This window comes from Artemia sp. Qi Xiang Cuo, chromosome 8, assembly GCF_049724085.1.
Source record: "Artemia sp. Qi Xiang Cuo chromosome 8, ASM4972408v1, whole genome shotgun sequence".
Classification (NCBI taxonomy): domain Eukaryota; kingdom Metazoa; phylum Arthropoda; class Branchiopoda; order Anostraca; family Artemiidae; genus Artemia; species Artemia sp. Qi Xiang Cuo.
The window spans coordinates 37069563-37084917 of record NC_142801.1 but is presented as its reverse complement, the minus strand read 5'-3'; the positions used below and the strand labels follow the sequence as shown (position 1 = coordinate 37084917).

The 15355-nt window shown below is 35.6% G+C and overlaps 1 protein-coding gene across 2 annotated transcripts in view; it reads left to right on the top strand.

Annotated features, from left to right (window-relative positions):
- Positions 1 to 15355, top strand: part of LOC148949368 (tetraspanin-33-like) — a 555122-nt gene that overhangs the window by 80840 nt on the left and 458927 nt on the right. For both annotated transcript variants that reach the window (XM_089093400.1, XM_089093399.1), the window contains exon 3: positions 1507 to 1617. In XM_089093400.1, the coding sequence (XP_088949526.1) occupies positions 1507 to 1617 (111 nt within the window). The remainder of the gene's footprint in view (positions 1 to 1506; positions 1618 to 15355) is intronic.

Below are 15355 nucleotides of genomic sequence, written 5' to 3'. Positions count from 1 at the left end.
AGTTTATAACGTTCAGCTGATCACTCGGGGATTTTGCGAGATTAAGTCATCCGGAAAGACATAGTTATTATATTTTTAGATCATGCTGACAAAATGGCTATCTCAAAATTTTGATTGGGTGACTTTGGGAAAAAATGAGCGTGGGAGGGGGCCTAGTTGCCCTCCATTTTTTGTCACTTAAAAAGGGCACTATAACTTTTAATTTCCGTTCGAATGAACCTTCCCGTGATATTCTAGGCCCATTAGGTCAATACGATCACCCATGGGAAACAAAAAACAAAAACAAAAACAACAAATAAACACGCATCCGTGATATTTCTTCTGGCAAAAAAAAAAAAAAAAAAAAAAAAATCCACGTTTTTGCAGATAGGAGCTTGAAACCTCCGCAGTACGGTTCTCTGATACGCTGAATCTGATGGTGTGGTTTTCATTAAGGTTCTATGGCTTTTCGGGGGTGTTCCCCCTTTTTTCGAAAATCAGCCAAATTTCCTCAGGCTCGTAACTTTTGATGGGTAGGACTAAACTTGATGAAACTTATATATTCGAAATCAGCATTAAAATCTGATTCTTTTGGTGTATCTATTGGTATCAAAATTCCGTTTTTAGAGTTTCGGTTACTATTGAGCCGGGTCGCTCATTACTTATAGTTCGTTACCACGAACTGTTTGATTAGGGAGAGCTGCTAAAAATATCCTTACTAGGATTCACCAAAAAATCTTTGTGCTATAAGCCCATATGGGAATTAGAATTCAATCAGATCTAAGTAGCAAGGTAAATCAAAAGACAATATGTGTTTTCAGGTTTTAAAAATAGCGTTTCTGCTATATCTTGAAAATGGATTATGAGATAAAGTTAAAAATTTCAGGAACTTTTCTTGGGGATGAGCTTGGCTAATTTTTACCGAATATTATGGTTTGAAGTAGGTGAAGAGAGGAACTAAACATATTCGTATCAAATCTGCCTTAAAGTTTCGGTACTTCAAGCCCCCTTGTCACTAGAATCTATTCACAATGAAATGTCAATGTATTTCGAAAGACATTATATGCATCCTGGTTAACAAAATAGCGTATCCACAAGATTTCCATAACGGATCGGAAAATCGAGTCAAAAGTTCTGGGCATGATGGGGAGGGGGGTCGTGTGGACCCCCGTTTTACCAGGAAAGATAGAAAAGAACTACTTAAGGCTGAACACAAACCCATATATTTGAAAAGAAACAGACCCTTTTCTTAAAGATTGAGACTCCTCTGCAACAAATATTGCAATTCCTCTGAGGCTCTGGAGTATCCGCACCTGTTTACTTAAACAACTTAAAAAAAATAGGCATATTTGTTCAAAGTGACATCTTTAAATAAGAAAGATTGATTTGACTCATTAATTGTTTTAGATTTTACTCTATTATAACAGAAAATAACGCAAGGTTTGCCAATAATATCTGCCTTCAAGTTTTACATTTTTGATTTGTGAGAACGAACACGTTCTAAATCTATTTTTGTCTTACTTTCAGATTCTTATTGACATCCCTGTGATGATGGTGATTGTTGGTGTTGTCGTATTTGTAGTAAGCACAGCTGGATGTGTTGGAGCCTTGAGAGAAAACACCTGTCTTCTTAAACTGGTGAGCCATACATTTAAATTTGCCAATTCCTTTCTATTTTCTTTTCAGTGACCTTGTAAGAATACCTGACCCCCAATAGAGTTAAATAAATTGGCTGTAAAACAGGATGAGATTTATTATATCAGACAAGTTGACACAAAGGTATTGTTGCTTGTAAAAATGGCATTGGAAAAATTTTGCGTTCAAATAAGAATGGTGTCTTTTATAAAGGTAGGTGGCATTTTGTATTGCCGAAATAATTTCTAATATTTTTAAGTGATGTTCAGCATCTTCGTCGTTTATTTTTTTCGAGAAACATTTTATTCAAGAATAAACCGTTCAAATGAATTTAATTAAAAGAAGAAAAATAGTGAGACATACTGGTTTCTGCTTTGTAAAAGAAAGGAAAAAAAAAAAAAAAGCAAAAGCAGCAAACCAGTAATGTCCAAACCGGAAAAACAACCGACTTTCATGACTGGGGGTGGGGGACATACAATGTATTTTTCAGTGTGCAAGGGGGGGGGGGGGCGTTAATTTGTCATATGCCATAATATTTTCAGTGAGTATACAAAAAGGCTTATGATTTATTTATGATCTATAAGATAGAGTTATTAAATTAACATGATCTATCAGATCTGTTATGATCGATTGATGTTGTGACGGTAGAATGTGTACCACCGAGTGTGCCCATGCTAGAGTAGCACCGGCAAAAAAAAATGCTCGGTAAAAAACACCACCTGTTTCTCGGGTCTTAAATTAGGTAAAAATGCTATAGAACCACAGGCCAGATGACGTAATTATTATTTATTGGAAAACTCGTCATACAAAAAAGGAAAGGACGGAGCAATAGACGAAAAAAAAAAAAATACCCATAAACTTAGCAGTTATACATGATAGTTTTTAGTGACGAACGCTGGAGCTAAGATCTAAATTAGCTCTTAGAATAAATTACAAAGACGAGAAAGAAAAACTCAATTATACACTGCACAACAGGTACATGACATGTTTTTTTTTAAACTCCAAAATACTGAACAAACATAAGTAATATGAGCATCATTGCATCAAGCCGCAATTGGCAAAAAATTAACCCAAATATTCATCAGTGAATTAAAAATATACAATAAATAATCATATCAACTAGTGTAAATATGACAAGAAACGGTAAAACAGTTTAACGATACTTTTGCCCGCTGGTCTTGAAATCAGATCCCTCTCAACAAATGATTCATTTACTCCAATATACATAAATATCAGAAACAATAAAATTATTCAATCACGGATTTTTTACATATTTACTTAAAACAATATGCCGAAAAGAATGGATAATTAATAAACAGTTAAATTATTACTAATATACGCAATATATTATCAGAGAAAAATTGACACCAAGATTGAGAATAACAAGAGTCACTTAAATTGGACTCGTACGAAAAAAAACTAGATCATCAATCTTGTCTGTTTAAAAATTGCAACAATTACGTTAAGTGCGAAAACAAACACTTAAAAAAAAAAAAAAAAAAAAATCAGTATTAACTACTGGGCCACTACCGACGACCTAGGATGTTTCAACTTCGTTAAACGGGAATTATGAGCACAAATTTGTTTTCCCACAGCTATAATAGGGTCAGCAATGCTGAATTTTCTAACTAGAAAAGAGTTGTGGGTCCAAGGGGGAAAACGTAAAAGATATTTTGCGAACCGGAAGAAGAGTGAACAAATTTTTGACTTGTCAGATTTTGTGAGCATTTTCAAAAACGACGATATGTACAGATAATGAGGTAGAGCGACAGAGTTGAAAAGTTTCGAAGGAAGACGGCGATTGAAGCGTAACTTATTCGTTACAAAAGAAGCATATAATAACCCAACTCTACTTTCAATATGAGCAATTAATAGTTGTCGGGTGTGCATTATTGACAAGCCAATGGAAGACCGAGGTAAGTGATATGATCTACTGGCTTAATCCTACTATTTCCGAGAGAAATATCCCCGGCGACGCTTGCTTCCAGTTGAAGAATGCAACTTCGGACTTTTCAGCATTGAACTGAAGACCTAGTTTTGCATACTCAGATTATAGCGTTGCGAAAATCTCGATAATGCGCTGGAGAGTGCGGTTCAAATTCAGAATGTCGTCTGCATAACATACGAGAGATAAATCAAGGCCGGCAAAGATGAAACATGTGGGAACAGCTGACTGTGCATCAAGAACTCCATTATTGAGTTCATTAAAAGAGAATAAGTATAAGTAAATAAGGTAATATACTGGAAGAGAAGGGCTAGTCAAATACCAATTTATCACTCAATCATGAACGCCTAAAGGAGGCTCTAGACGGTCAATCATTTTGATCAAAAGGCTCTGTCAATCGATTGACTCAAGTATGATTGACCGTCTAGGAACCTGTTCGACGCTTGAGTCAAGCGTTGACGGTGATTGATAGAAAGTTTGAATGACTCAATCATTTTGATCAAAAGCAGTGTGTTACATTAGCTTTGGTCGAGATTGAAGCATTGATTGAAGGATCGATTGAAAGTTGATTGAAGCACACGTCAACCAATTGACAGTAATTTTTGTTCAAAATGATTGACCGTCTAGGGCCTCCTTAACAAGAAAATTGTGATAAATTATCACTAAATCACCTATAATCATTAATTTATCACTAATTCATAACTCAACCATATAACTTCTGTTTGTTTTAAGTTTTAATGTTGCTCCTTACTGTCAATTGAAAAGATTTTTTTTATTGGATTTTGACTGCTTTTCAATTCATGCGGGGAAATCCCCCAACCCTCAGTGTAAAATTTCAGGTGGAAAATTCACCCTTAAACTTTCCTCCTCACAGGAAAGTCCTCATGCCCCTCCCCCCCGAAAATTTGTGTATATTTCTTTACTATATGTAAACTCATAACCATTAGTAAATAAATGAAACCCAAAACGGACAGAAATTACAATAAATAACCGAGTATAACTCAAAACAAGCAGAAATTAACGTGAGTATTGCTGACAACACCCATGCCTTCTCAAGGCCAGAACATAATTTGTTCTTTACTGAAAAAAAATGAATGTGCATAGTCAGTTTAACATAGCCTACATATGCTGATATTTATCCTTCAAAGTCGTAATATTTTTTGGTTTGTTAAAATTAAAAAGTGAAAACACTTAAAACGTATTTTTTTCAGTAAAGGGCAAATTATTTTCTGGCCGTGAGAAGGCATGGGGGTTGTCAGCCCTACTCAAGTTAATTTTGGCTTGTTTTGGGTTTGACTCGTTTATTTATTGTAATTTTTATTCGTTGTGGGTTTCATTTATGTATTGATGGTGAATTGTGGTAGCTTTATGCTTGGTGGATTATTTTATGTTATTTCTGCCAATTTTTAGTTAATGCAGTTCTTTACTTTTCTTTGTAAAACTTATTTCGTTGAAAAAGTGTGTCAAATCAATCTTAAAAAGAAAGCATAAAATACAAACTAATTTTTAATGGTTGTATAATCATCCTTTTTTTATTAGAAAATTGTGTATCTAATTCGTTTCTTGGAACTTTCTATTGACTTTTTGATTTATTGAGCCTATTACTCAATTTCTCTTCTTTTCACATTTCTGTCATGCATGGTTAAAAACCAAATATTTTAAGCACGTTAGGCTCGGTACATGACGTCAGCTTAAACGGATAGTAATTCAGTTTAGCTTGGGAAACGACCCTTTTCGTGTCATGATGATTAGGGGCAAAAAAGAGAGAAAAAAATGTAGCTGTTATTTGAAATCAAAAAGTTTTGGCATAGGATTGTAGAATCCCTAGTCATACGGTGCTTCAAACATGGAACGAGCAAATTATTACCTTCATTGTAAATTTCTTGCATTATAATGGGAAGCAAACTTATTATCTAGAATTATCTAAAAAATAGAAAATTTTTGAAAATTACGAAATACTTAAAATAGGGGGCGGCGGCTCAGAAACTATCATTGCTACTTGCGTCCTGCACTTTAGCTTGAATGAAGGATCCTAATTATGCTTTGTTTTTAGCTTTTCAATCCTAGAAATGTTACGTCACAGTGTACCTTTTTCTTATTAGGAAAATCTTAATATCATTTATGCAGGAGTTGTTCCGTTAATAAATTGATTTGTTCCATAATAGTATCAATCATCTTACAGAACTTTATTTACTGTTTGCCTAAGTGTTTGAGAATAGAGAGGTATTTTAAGTTATTTTGACTATCGAACTCTTTAACTTCTAGATAAAAAACAGAACACAATCCGTGTCATCAAATGTCAGTCGATCGAGATTTTTGCGCTTAAAAATAGAAAGAAAAAAGTGTAGTCAACTAGTTTCTGGCTGATTTGGCTAGTGAACAGATAACCTGATCTAGAAACTGTGAAATTATACCACTTTCTCAAGAGGTCTAAGCAATTTTGGCTTCTTTGTATAAAGAACAAATTTGGCTGAATTCACTTATTATTTGCAACGTTGAAGGGTGTCTTAGAACACGTCCTGAGGAGGTGTAAAGACTGTATACTTAGATTCTGCTTTTTAGAGTTTTGGTAACTATTGACAAGGGTCGCTCTCTACTTACCGTTTATTACCATGAACGGTTGCGTCTGACATTTTGGGAGGTTAATTTTCTGTCACAGATGAGTCTTTATTATTGGCTAGCAATCTATTAAAAAATTTTTCTGTTAAACTTGTAGTTTCTTTATTAATCCTTTAATCGTGATGAGCATGATCTTTTGAAATGGTGTGCGTGTAACTGAACCCCGTGTAACTGAACCCCAAGCAACTGAACCCCTGTAACTGAACCCCCGTGTAACTGAACCACCGTGTAACTGAAACCCCTTATAACCAAACCACCGTGCAACTGAACCCCCGTATAACTTAACCCCGTGCAACTGAACCCCCGTGCTACTGAACCCTCATGCAACTGAACCTCCTTTATCTAAACACTCGTGCAACTGAACCCTCGTGCAACTCAACCCCATTTAACTAAACCCTCGTGTAACTGAACCCCCATGTAACTGAACCCCCATGTAACTGAACCCCCGTGTAACTGAACCCCCGTATAACCCAGCCCCCATGCAACTGAACCCCCGTGCAACTGAACCCTCGTACAACCGAACCCCCGTTCAACTGAACCCCCGTGCAACTGAACTCTCATCCAACTCAACCACCGTACTTATCATGGGCTAAACGCAATAGGGTTATGAACCATAGTTATTTAACCTTTAAGCTGTTTTAGATAAAATGGCCGTCCCAAAATTTAGATCGGATGTATTTAGGGGAAAAATAGGATGGGGTGGAAGCCCTTCGATCACTTTTAACTCTGAAAAAATGCACTGGAAATTTTGATTTCCAATCGAATTAGCCCCCCCCCCCAAAGTTCATACAAATTTTTTTCTACAGAAACCTTATGTGTTACCAATGAGAAACTAGCCTAACTTACAGCCCTTGCCCTAGATGCTGCTGGTGGGGTTCTTAACCCCAAAGGCATGGTTATTGATCTTCAGGCTATTTTGAACAAAATGTTTATTTTTATTTTGATCGGATGTATTTGGGGGGGGGGGTGTCGGGTAAGAGGGAAAGGCTGATTGTCCTGTGATTACCTTTGATTCTTCGAAATTGAACTTGAACTTTCAATTTCCAATCGAATGAGCCACCTTCAAAGTTTTTACGATCATCCCTTCTATAAAAACCTTAAATTTTAACAATTGGTAAATTGCAAAAATATGCACATTGCTGATACAGGTGTATCAGCAATTTTTTTTTTGGAACAGCTTAGCGTATCAAGATGAAACTTCTGTGACATCTACCTGCTACTAATGCTATTAATACTGCTACTACTACTGTTGCTACTACTATTAATTCAACACTATTATTACTTCTACTGCTCCTACTACGACCTCTGCTACTATTAAACTAGCACTATTAAGGCTACTTATATCAAGTTGAAAATTTGACAGAATGAGGTATTTGAGGTGGAACTTGAACTAAATCAAAGGACACTATGTGCATGCAGATTTTCAAAATGGCATATCTCAAAAAGGGATTTGTGTATTATGTTGGAACTTTCAGAGAGTGCTTAAAGGGAAAGTCAATTCACCAAAAGGAAATATGTGCATGCTCAGGCCTGGATTTACCACTAGGTCCCTAGGCCCGGACCTAGAAGCGCATAATGCTAGCGGGAGCAATAAATTATCACTGAGTAATTTTTTCCTGACAAAAACTGGACTCTGCCGCCACGCTGCCTATTCAAAGAAAAGTGACTTTAAAACAACACAGGAATTCCATGATCACTTATAAACTGTCAGATGTCTCCCAAGAATGGTAGCTGAGAGTTCGGTATTATCCCTCTCTTTCATCACTTTTCGCTCATCAGTTGTGTTCTGTTAACACACAGTTACATGGTTACATGGTTTCATTTACATGGGGGTTCAGTTACACGAGGGTTTAGTTATAAATGGGGTTGAGTTGCACGGGGGTTGAGTTGCACGAGGGTTCAGTAAAAGGGGGTTCAGTTGCATGAGGGTTCAGTAGCACGAAGGTTCGGTTGCACGGGGGTTGAGTGGCACGGGGCTTCGGTTATAGGGGTTCAATTACATGGGGGTTCAGTTATACGGGGGTTTAGTTAAATGGGGTTGAGTTGCACGGGGGTTAAGTTGCACGACGGTTCAGTTAAAGGGGGTTCAGTTGTATGAGGGTTCAGTTGCACGGGTGGTTATGCGGGGGTTGAGTTGAACGGGGATTCAATTGCACGGGGGTTCGGTTATACGGGGGTTCAGTTACACGAGGGTTCAGTTACAATGGAATCTTTTGAAAGAAGCTCCATTGTGCAAAAAGCATAGTAATCAGACATTTTTTTTTATTTCCAACAGCATTTAAATCTATGTGGCTGATTCTTCCAAGCAGGGTCAGAAACATGCAATCCAAATTTTTGAACACTCAAATTTTTTTTGTCAAATATTCAGGTTCCAGGCTACAGTTTAAGATTATTTCAGAAGGGAATTTTCCGCGGGGAACCCGATGTTTTTTTTTCAGGGACATTTGGCACCCTGTTAATTGCCAAATTTCTCGGGATTCGTCCCACGGACATTTTGAGTCAAGTTCTGATTCGTTCTTGTAATTATTTAGTTTTTTAGTTCTTAGCTCGTAGTCTCTTAATTCTTTCCAGTCACAAATTAGACCTGGAGTTTTGGATCGTGATTTGCCATGTGTTTGTTTTAAAAAAATTAACAGAAATTTAGATGCGCAAATTTCCCCGAAGCTTGTTTAAATGGCATACTCATCTCTATAATGTTTTATATTATCCTCTTCTATTGTTACCGCGTTCGAAAAAATCAATTAGAAGTTTTTTTTCGCTTTTTGTGTTGTAAAAGCCATCACTATGAGCTTTTAAAGCTTAGGCTATTAAATAACAAATTTTTTTTTTTTTTTTAACTGGAAGTAAGGAGCGACAATAAAACTTAAAACGAAAATAAATTATTCCGTATATGAAAGGGGTTGTCCCCACCTCAACGTCTCGCTCCTTACGCTTAAGTTTTTTATTGTCTAAAAAAAAAAAGTTATGTGACAGAGTCAAACTTAAGCGTAAAGAGCGAGGTGTTGAGGAGGGGACAACCCCTTTCATATACGGAATAACTTCTGTTCGTTTTAAGTTTTAATGTCGCTCCTTTCTTTCAGTTAAAAAAACTTGTTTTTTTTATTTGATTTCTGAACGTTTTTGAATTAATGCAGCTCTGATTTCGGCTCACCATACATAAATAATTAGAATGAACTTTGCATATTAGTTTTATTGTTTTGGCTAAATGGCTTTCTCGAAATTTTGTTATGACGTAACTTATGAATTAACTTACGTAACGAACTTTAATATTTGTATGTTTGTATTACGTATATTAGGGAGTTTACCCCTAGTCAATACCTCCCTCTTTACGCTAAAGTTCGAATTTTGTTCGAATCCCTAACCCCTGAATAACAAAGGCCGGTTAATTAGAATAGATAGCTCTTTTAAAAGTACTAAAAAAAACTTTAGCGTAAAGGGTGAGGTATTGACTAGGGGGCGAACCCCTTTATTTATGTAATAACTTCTGTTTGTTTTGAGTTTTAATGTTGCTTCTTACTTTCAGTTGAAAAAACTTGCTTTTTTATTTAATTTCAGCTCGTTTTTTGAATAATGCTGGGAAATCTGGCGCCCCCTTCATAAAAGTGTCCCTTCCCCAACGGAGACATCCTCCATGTAAAGATCCTCACCCGTAACCCCCTCCGCCGACCCCCCCCCCCACCAGAAATAAATCCCTCTCGAAACGTCTATGTACTATCCATTTACCAATACTATATGTAAACAGTGGGCAAAGTTCATAACTTGCAGCCCTTCCCCCAGGAACTGTGGGGGATTAAGTCATCCTCAAAGAGACAATTATTAGACCTCCGACAATGCTGAACAAAATTGCTATCTCAAAATTTTGATTGGGTGACTTCGGGAAAAACATGAATGTGGGAGGGGGTCAAGTTACCCTCCAATTTTTTGGTCACTTAAAAAGGGCAATAGAACTTTTAATTTCCGCTCAGATGAGCTCTCTCACGATATTATAGGACTAATAGATCAATACAATCACCCCTAGGAAAAAAGAAAAAAAACAAAAAAAAACAACAAATAAACACGCATCCGTGATCGTTCTTCTGGCAAAAAAGTCAAAATTCCACATTTTTGCAGATAGGAGCTTGAAACATCTATGGTAGGGTTCTCTAATACGCTGAATCTGATGGTATGATTTTCATTCAAGTTCTATGACTTTTAGGGGTTGTTTCTCCCTTTTTTCGAAAATAAGGCAAATTTTCTCAGAAGCTTAACTTTTGATGGGTAAGAATAAACTTAATGAAACTTACATACCGTATTTGAAATCAGCATAAAAATCTGATTCTACTGATGTATCTTTTGATATCAAAATTACGGTTTTTAGAGTTTTGGTTACTATTGAGCCGGGTCGCTCCTTACTTAAAGTTCGTTACCACGAAATGTTTGATATATTTTGAGCTAATACGCTTAAAACACAGCGTACAAACGAGATAACGTAAGACTTTCGTTCAGTGTTGCCACCCTTGCCTGGAAGAATTTACTGAATCTGAGAGGAAAAATTTACTGAATCGCATATGTTTTTATTAAATGCTCCAAAATTTGTTTTGCGCACCGTCAAGCATGGATTTTTACTATAGGAGTATACTGAATAGGATTTTCATGATCTTTTTCCCTTTTTTCTTCGTTTTTGTTTGTTTTCCTCTTTTCTCTGTCTGTTACTCTTTTCTTTCGTTTTCCTTCAAATAAACCTACTGCTGTCGCTTGTCACTTGAATTTTATTTAATCCTTTGTTAATTAAAACTACAGATGTCGCTGCATAGGCTGTTCGATTCGTTGGAGTTACAGGAAGCGGAATATTTCTTTTCCCTAAAAAGCGTGGAGCTACTTCTGATTGGTTGAGGGTGGGAGCGAGCTTGCGCAGTACAGAAGCAATATGTAACTTGAAGGGTCTCTGTTTTATGAATCCTTCATAAGTCTGTTACTTGACCATTTTCGTTCGATGGGGGTAGGTCACAACAGTCAGAGAAGAAGAAACAACATGCTTCGAATTTTCACTAGTTGGTAATCTTCTTTCCTGTTTGTTCAAATTATTTCTTGCAGACATGACCGAGTCGTACAACAGTTTTCCGTTTGCACCGGCAAGAAGTGAATTCAAAAGGGCAACAGTTTTCTCACTTTCTACAGTCTGTTGTTGGGAGAAAATATTCTACCGGAAATGGAATGCGAGTGACAACCTGTTTAGTAAGCCTTGTATGTACTTGACGGCTTTTTCTTGCCATCTCCATAGGCAAGAAAAGAATGCTGTCCTGTTACCGATGAAGCGCTCAAGAACCTCGAATGCATCGATCCTTTTGTTGCTTTGTGCAGCCCACGGGCGCCGGTAGAAATTTTGCCCGGGGGGGGGGGGGCGTGGACGCCAAAATAGCAGTGGTGGTTTGGTGACAATTTAGGTGGTTTAGGCCACCAAACTACGACTTTACCCAGGAGAGGACGAATTTTTAATTAATTTAAAATTCTGAGATGATAATTCATTTAAAAGTATCAATAACTATATTTTAAGCTTCCCAGCTGCAAGAGATTCAACCAAGTTGGTTCGCTTTATTTGTAATGAAATTAGGCTACGTTTGGTGATCTATATTTACGTATCAGCTATAATGAAGGCGGTGAGTTATTGTTAAGGTGGGGGTAGGGTAAAATCCTACAAAAGTACATTGTAATAGACAAACTGCATACTCTTCCTGAGGCTTCAGATAAAGGTTGAAAGAGGTAGGGGGGGAGTAGGAATCAATTAAAATGTTTCTCTATACAGGTAAAGTGTTATATTCCCATATCTTAAAGCACATAGGTGGAAAAGGCAAGGCAGGTCATCATCAGCCCCACCAGGAAGTTTCTTTGTGGTTACAAGTATTGCTAGGAACTTAGTTTTCAACAATTTTAAATGGTAATATTTTCTTTTTCTATTTATACGAAGTACTTCATTGTATTTAAACGAAAATATGTAATGTATTTATCGATAAGAAAATCCTATTGTAGAGGTTGTGATGGCTTCAGTTATGTAGTAGATCAAAAGACTCACAGAATTTCCATCCATAAAACAATAATACCATTTTTCATCCAACCAAAATTCTTTAGTAGTAATATTAACAAGGACTTTTCACCAAAATTACTATTCATTGTCGATATTTTAAGTATATTCAAGTTTCACCCAATTTTGATTTTCAAATTTAAACGTAGGACGGTACTAATCAACGTGCAATTGTTGATTTACACATTTTAAAAGCAATTAACCAGGGATTTATGGGACCGTACCTCAAATTATATCTTGGTTAGGTCTGGGTATAATTTGGAAAACAATCAGAAAAAAATAGCTTTTCCACTGAAAGCAAGGAACAGATTTGGAACCTATTTGAACAGAATATTCTTTCTATGAAGGTGGCTGTCGTACACCTCAGCTCCCCACTCTTTACTGTGAAGTTGGCTTTTTTCCGAATTAAAAAAAAAATATGCAATTGTAAAAAAAGATTTTTCAAAGCACTAAAAAACTTTTGTTTAATGAACAAAGTGTTGAAAAGGGGGCAGTCCCCTTACATACAGAGTAATTTATATTTGTTTCAAATTTTAGACTTGCTCCTTACTTTAGTTAAAAAATTTTTTCTATTTGTTTAATTACATTTCATGAAACCGTAAAGTTTTATGAATACAATACTTTTAGTAGCGCAGAAAAAACTATCAATATTTCAATGATCTCTATTTGGATTTTGGTGGATAATCAAACAGTTCGTGGTAACTACAGCACGTATATGAGGGGGGTCACCCCTCGTAATTACCTCACTCTTTTAGCTAAAGTTAGTAGAGTAGTAAGTTATACTTCTATAGAACTATGTTCCCTCCCATGCTATTCTATAGCACTATGTTCCTTCCTATGTTATTCTATGGGACCTCTACACCTTTTCAAAGAGAGTGAGTATCCTCTCACACCAATGTTCCTTGGTGCCTTTCCGAGCAAAGTGATCAAACATGTCATAACGTGTTTTTTTTTTTTTTTTTTTTTTTTTTTTTTTTTTTTTTTTTTTACCAAAAACTAGAAATTGTCAAATTGCATAATCAAATAATGGTCTTATTCTAGAAATACCGGTTTACAGTTGGTTATAATCATGTTTTTTTTGCTATATATATTAAAAGAATTGTTAATTCTGTGTCAGTTGATTAATAGAAGTTATAATAAACCTATAAGAATCAATTCGCACGTTCTAATGGACAATAAAAGAATTATATTGGTAAGTAAATATACATTACTTGTGGACTAACATAACCTTTTTTATTTCCTATCTATCATTATGAGTTTCACACAGAATTATCTATCATTTTGAGTTTCACACAGAAAGGGGAACTTTCTGTAATTATGTAAGCTCTCGAAGCTACGATAAATTTCACATGTTCATTACAGCTGTTTAGATTTTCGCAACAATTTCTATTTTTAACTCAACAGATAGCAATTATCTTCCGTGTCATATATAATTGAGATGATCATTGTATGTACGCGTGTGTATTTACTAAAGGGGGTAATTATTGAAGAAAAAAAAGAGGAGTTGGGGGAAGGGGTGCCCACCATTAATATTCTGAATAAATTTTAAATGTAGCTAATAGTTGAAATTGTATTTTTTTGAGGAGATGTTGGGAAGGGGCGCCCACCATTAATATTCTGAATAAATTTCAAATGTAGCTAATAGTTGAAATTGTATTTTTTTTCATTTATCATATTTAAAAACGTGTTTTGTGGTATTCCAAAACACTTATATGCTATTCGGCTCTAAATGTTTCTTATGCACCTTACAGAAATATCACGCTTTTAAGAGTAGAATTGGACAATATCACTCATTTAAATAGAAACAATAGGGATAATGTATTTGGAGTGGGCTTTGGGGTGGTGGGAGGGGATGCCCCCTATTAATATTCTGAATAAAATAATGGTTGAAATTGTATTTTTTTTTCATGTATCTTATTTAAAAATGTGTTTTATGGCATTCCAATACAGTTATATGCTATTCGGCTCTAAATGTTTCTTATGCACCTTACAGAAATATCATGTTTTTAAGAGTAGAATTGGACAATATCACTCCTTTAAATAGAAACAATAGGGTTAATGTATTTGGAGTGGGCTTTGAGGTGGTGGGAGGGGGTGCCCACTATTAATATTCTGAATAGAATAATAGTTGAAATTGTATTTTTTTTCATGTATTGTATTTAAAAAACATATTTTATGGTATTCCAAAACACTTATAGGCTATTTGGCTCTAAATGTTTTTTATGCAACTTACAGAAATATCACGTTTTTAAGAGTATAATTGGACAATATCAATCCTTTAAATAGAGACAATAGGGTTAATGTATTTTGGAGTGGGCTTGGGGTTGATGGGAGGGGGTACCCCTATTAATATTCTGAATAAAATAATAGTTGAAATTGTATTTTTTTTACATGTATCATATTTAAAAAATGTGTTTTATTTAGTAGCTGGTAAAACATGTGACTAGAGAAGACTGAAATTGATTTTTATTTCCAGGACTCTGATATTCAAGCGTCAAGTCAAAAGCGAGCAAAGCTCAATTACACAGAAGAGTTCAATTTTGAAACTACTTTAGAGGAAGGTAACATACCATCTCCTGACAATTTGGATATATCGACATTAGAGGATTTATTGGTTATGGTAGTTAACATTCAAAATCATCAAGAATTCCATTATTCCCGCAAGGACCCATCGTATAAAACACTAAAGCCCGTTGGGGAGACTAGCATGAATTTGAGGAGAGATACCGTGATTCACTATGCCCCACGAGCGGTTTCTACAGCTGTAAGTTCTACTTTAAGCACCATTTATCAGATAGCATTCAACTTTATAGCGCAAATTAATCGGCATTTTACCCGTCTTTGCTTCGTGTATCCTTCAATGGAATAAGGACCCTCTCGTGAAATTTTTACTTGTGTATTTACGAAAGCGGGTAATTATTGAAGAAAAAAAACGGGGGGAGGGGGGAAAAAAAAAACCTTAATCAGATAGTGCCTTAATATTGATACATGACTTTAGTAGGTGGTAAACATCTGACTAGACATGAAATGCTTCTTATTGGCAAATATTTTTATAATGTACTTAACTTGATTGCTATTACAAATAGTAGATTTGTAAACGGGTAGATTCGTAGGAAAAG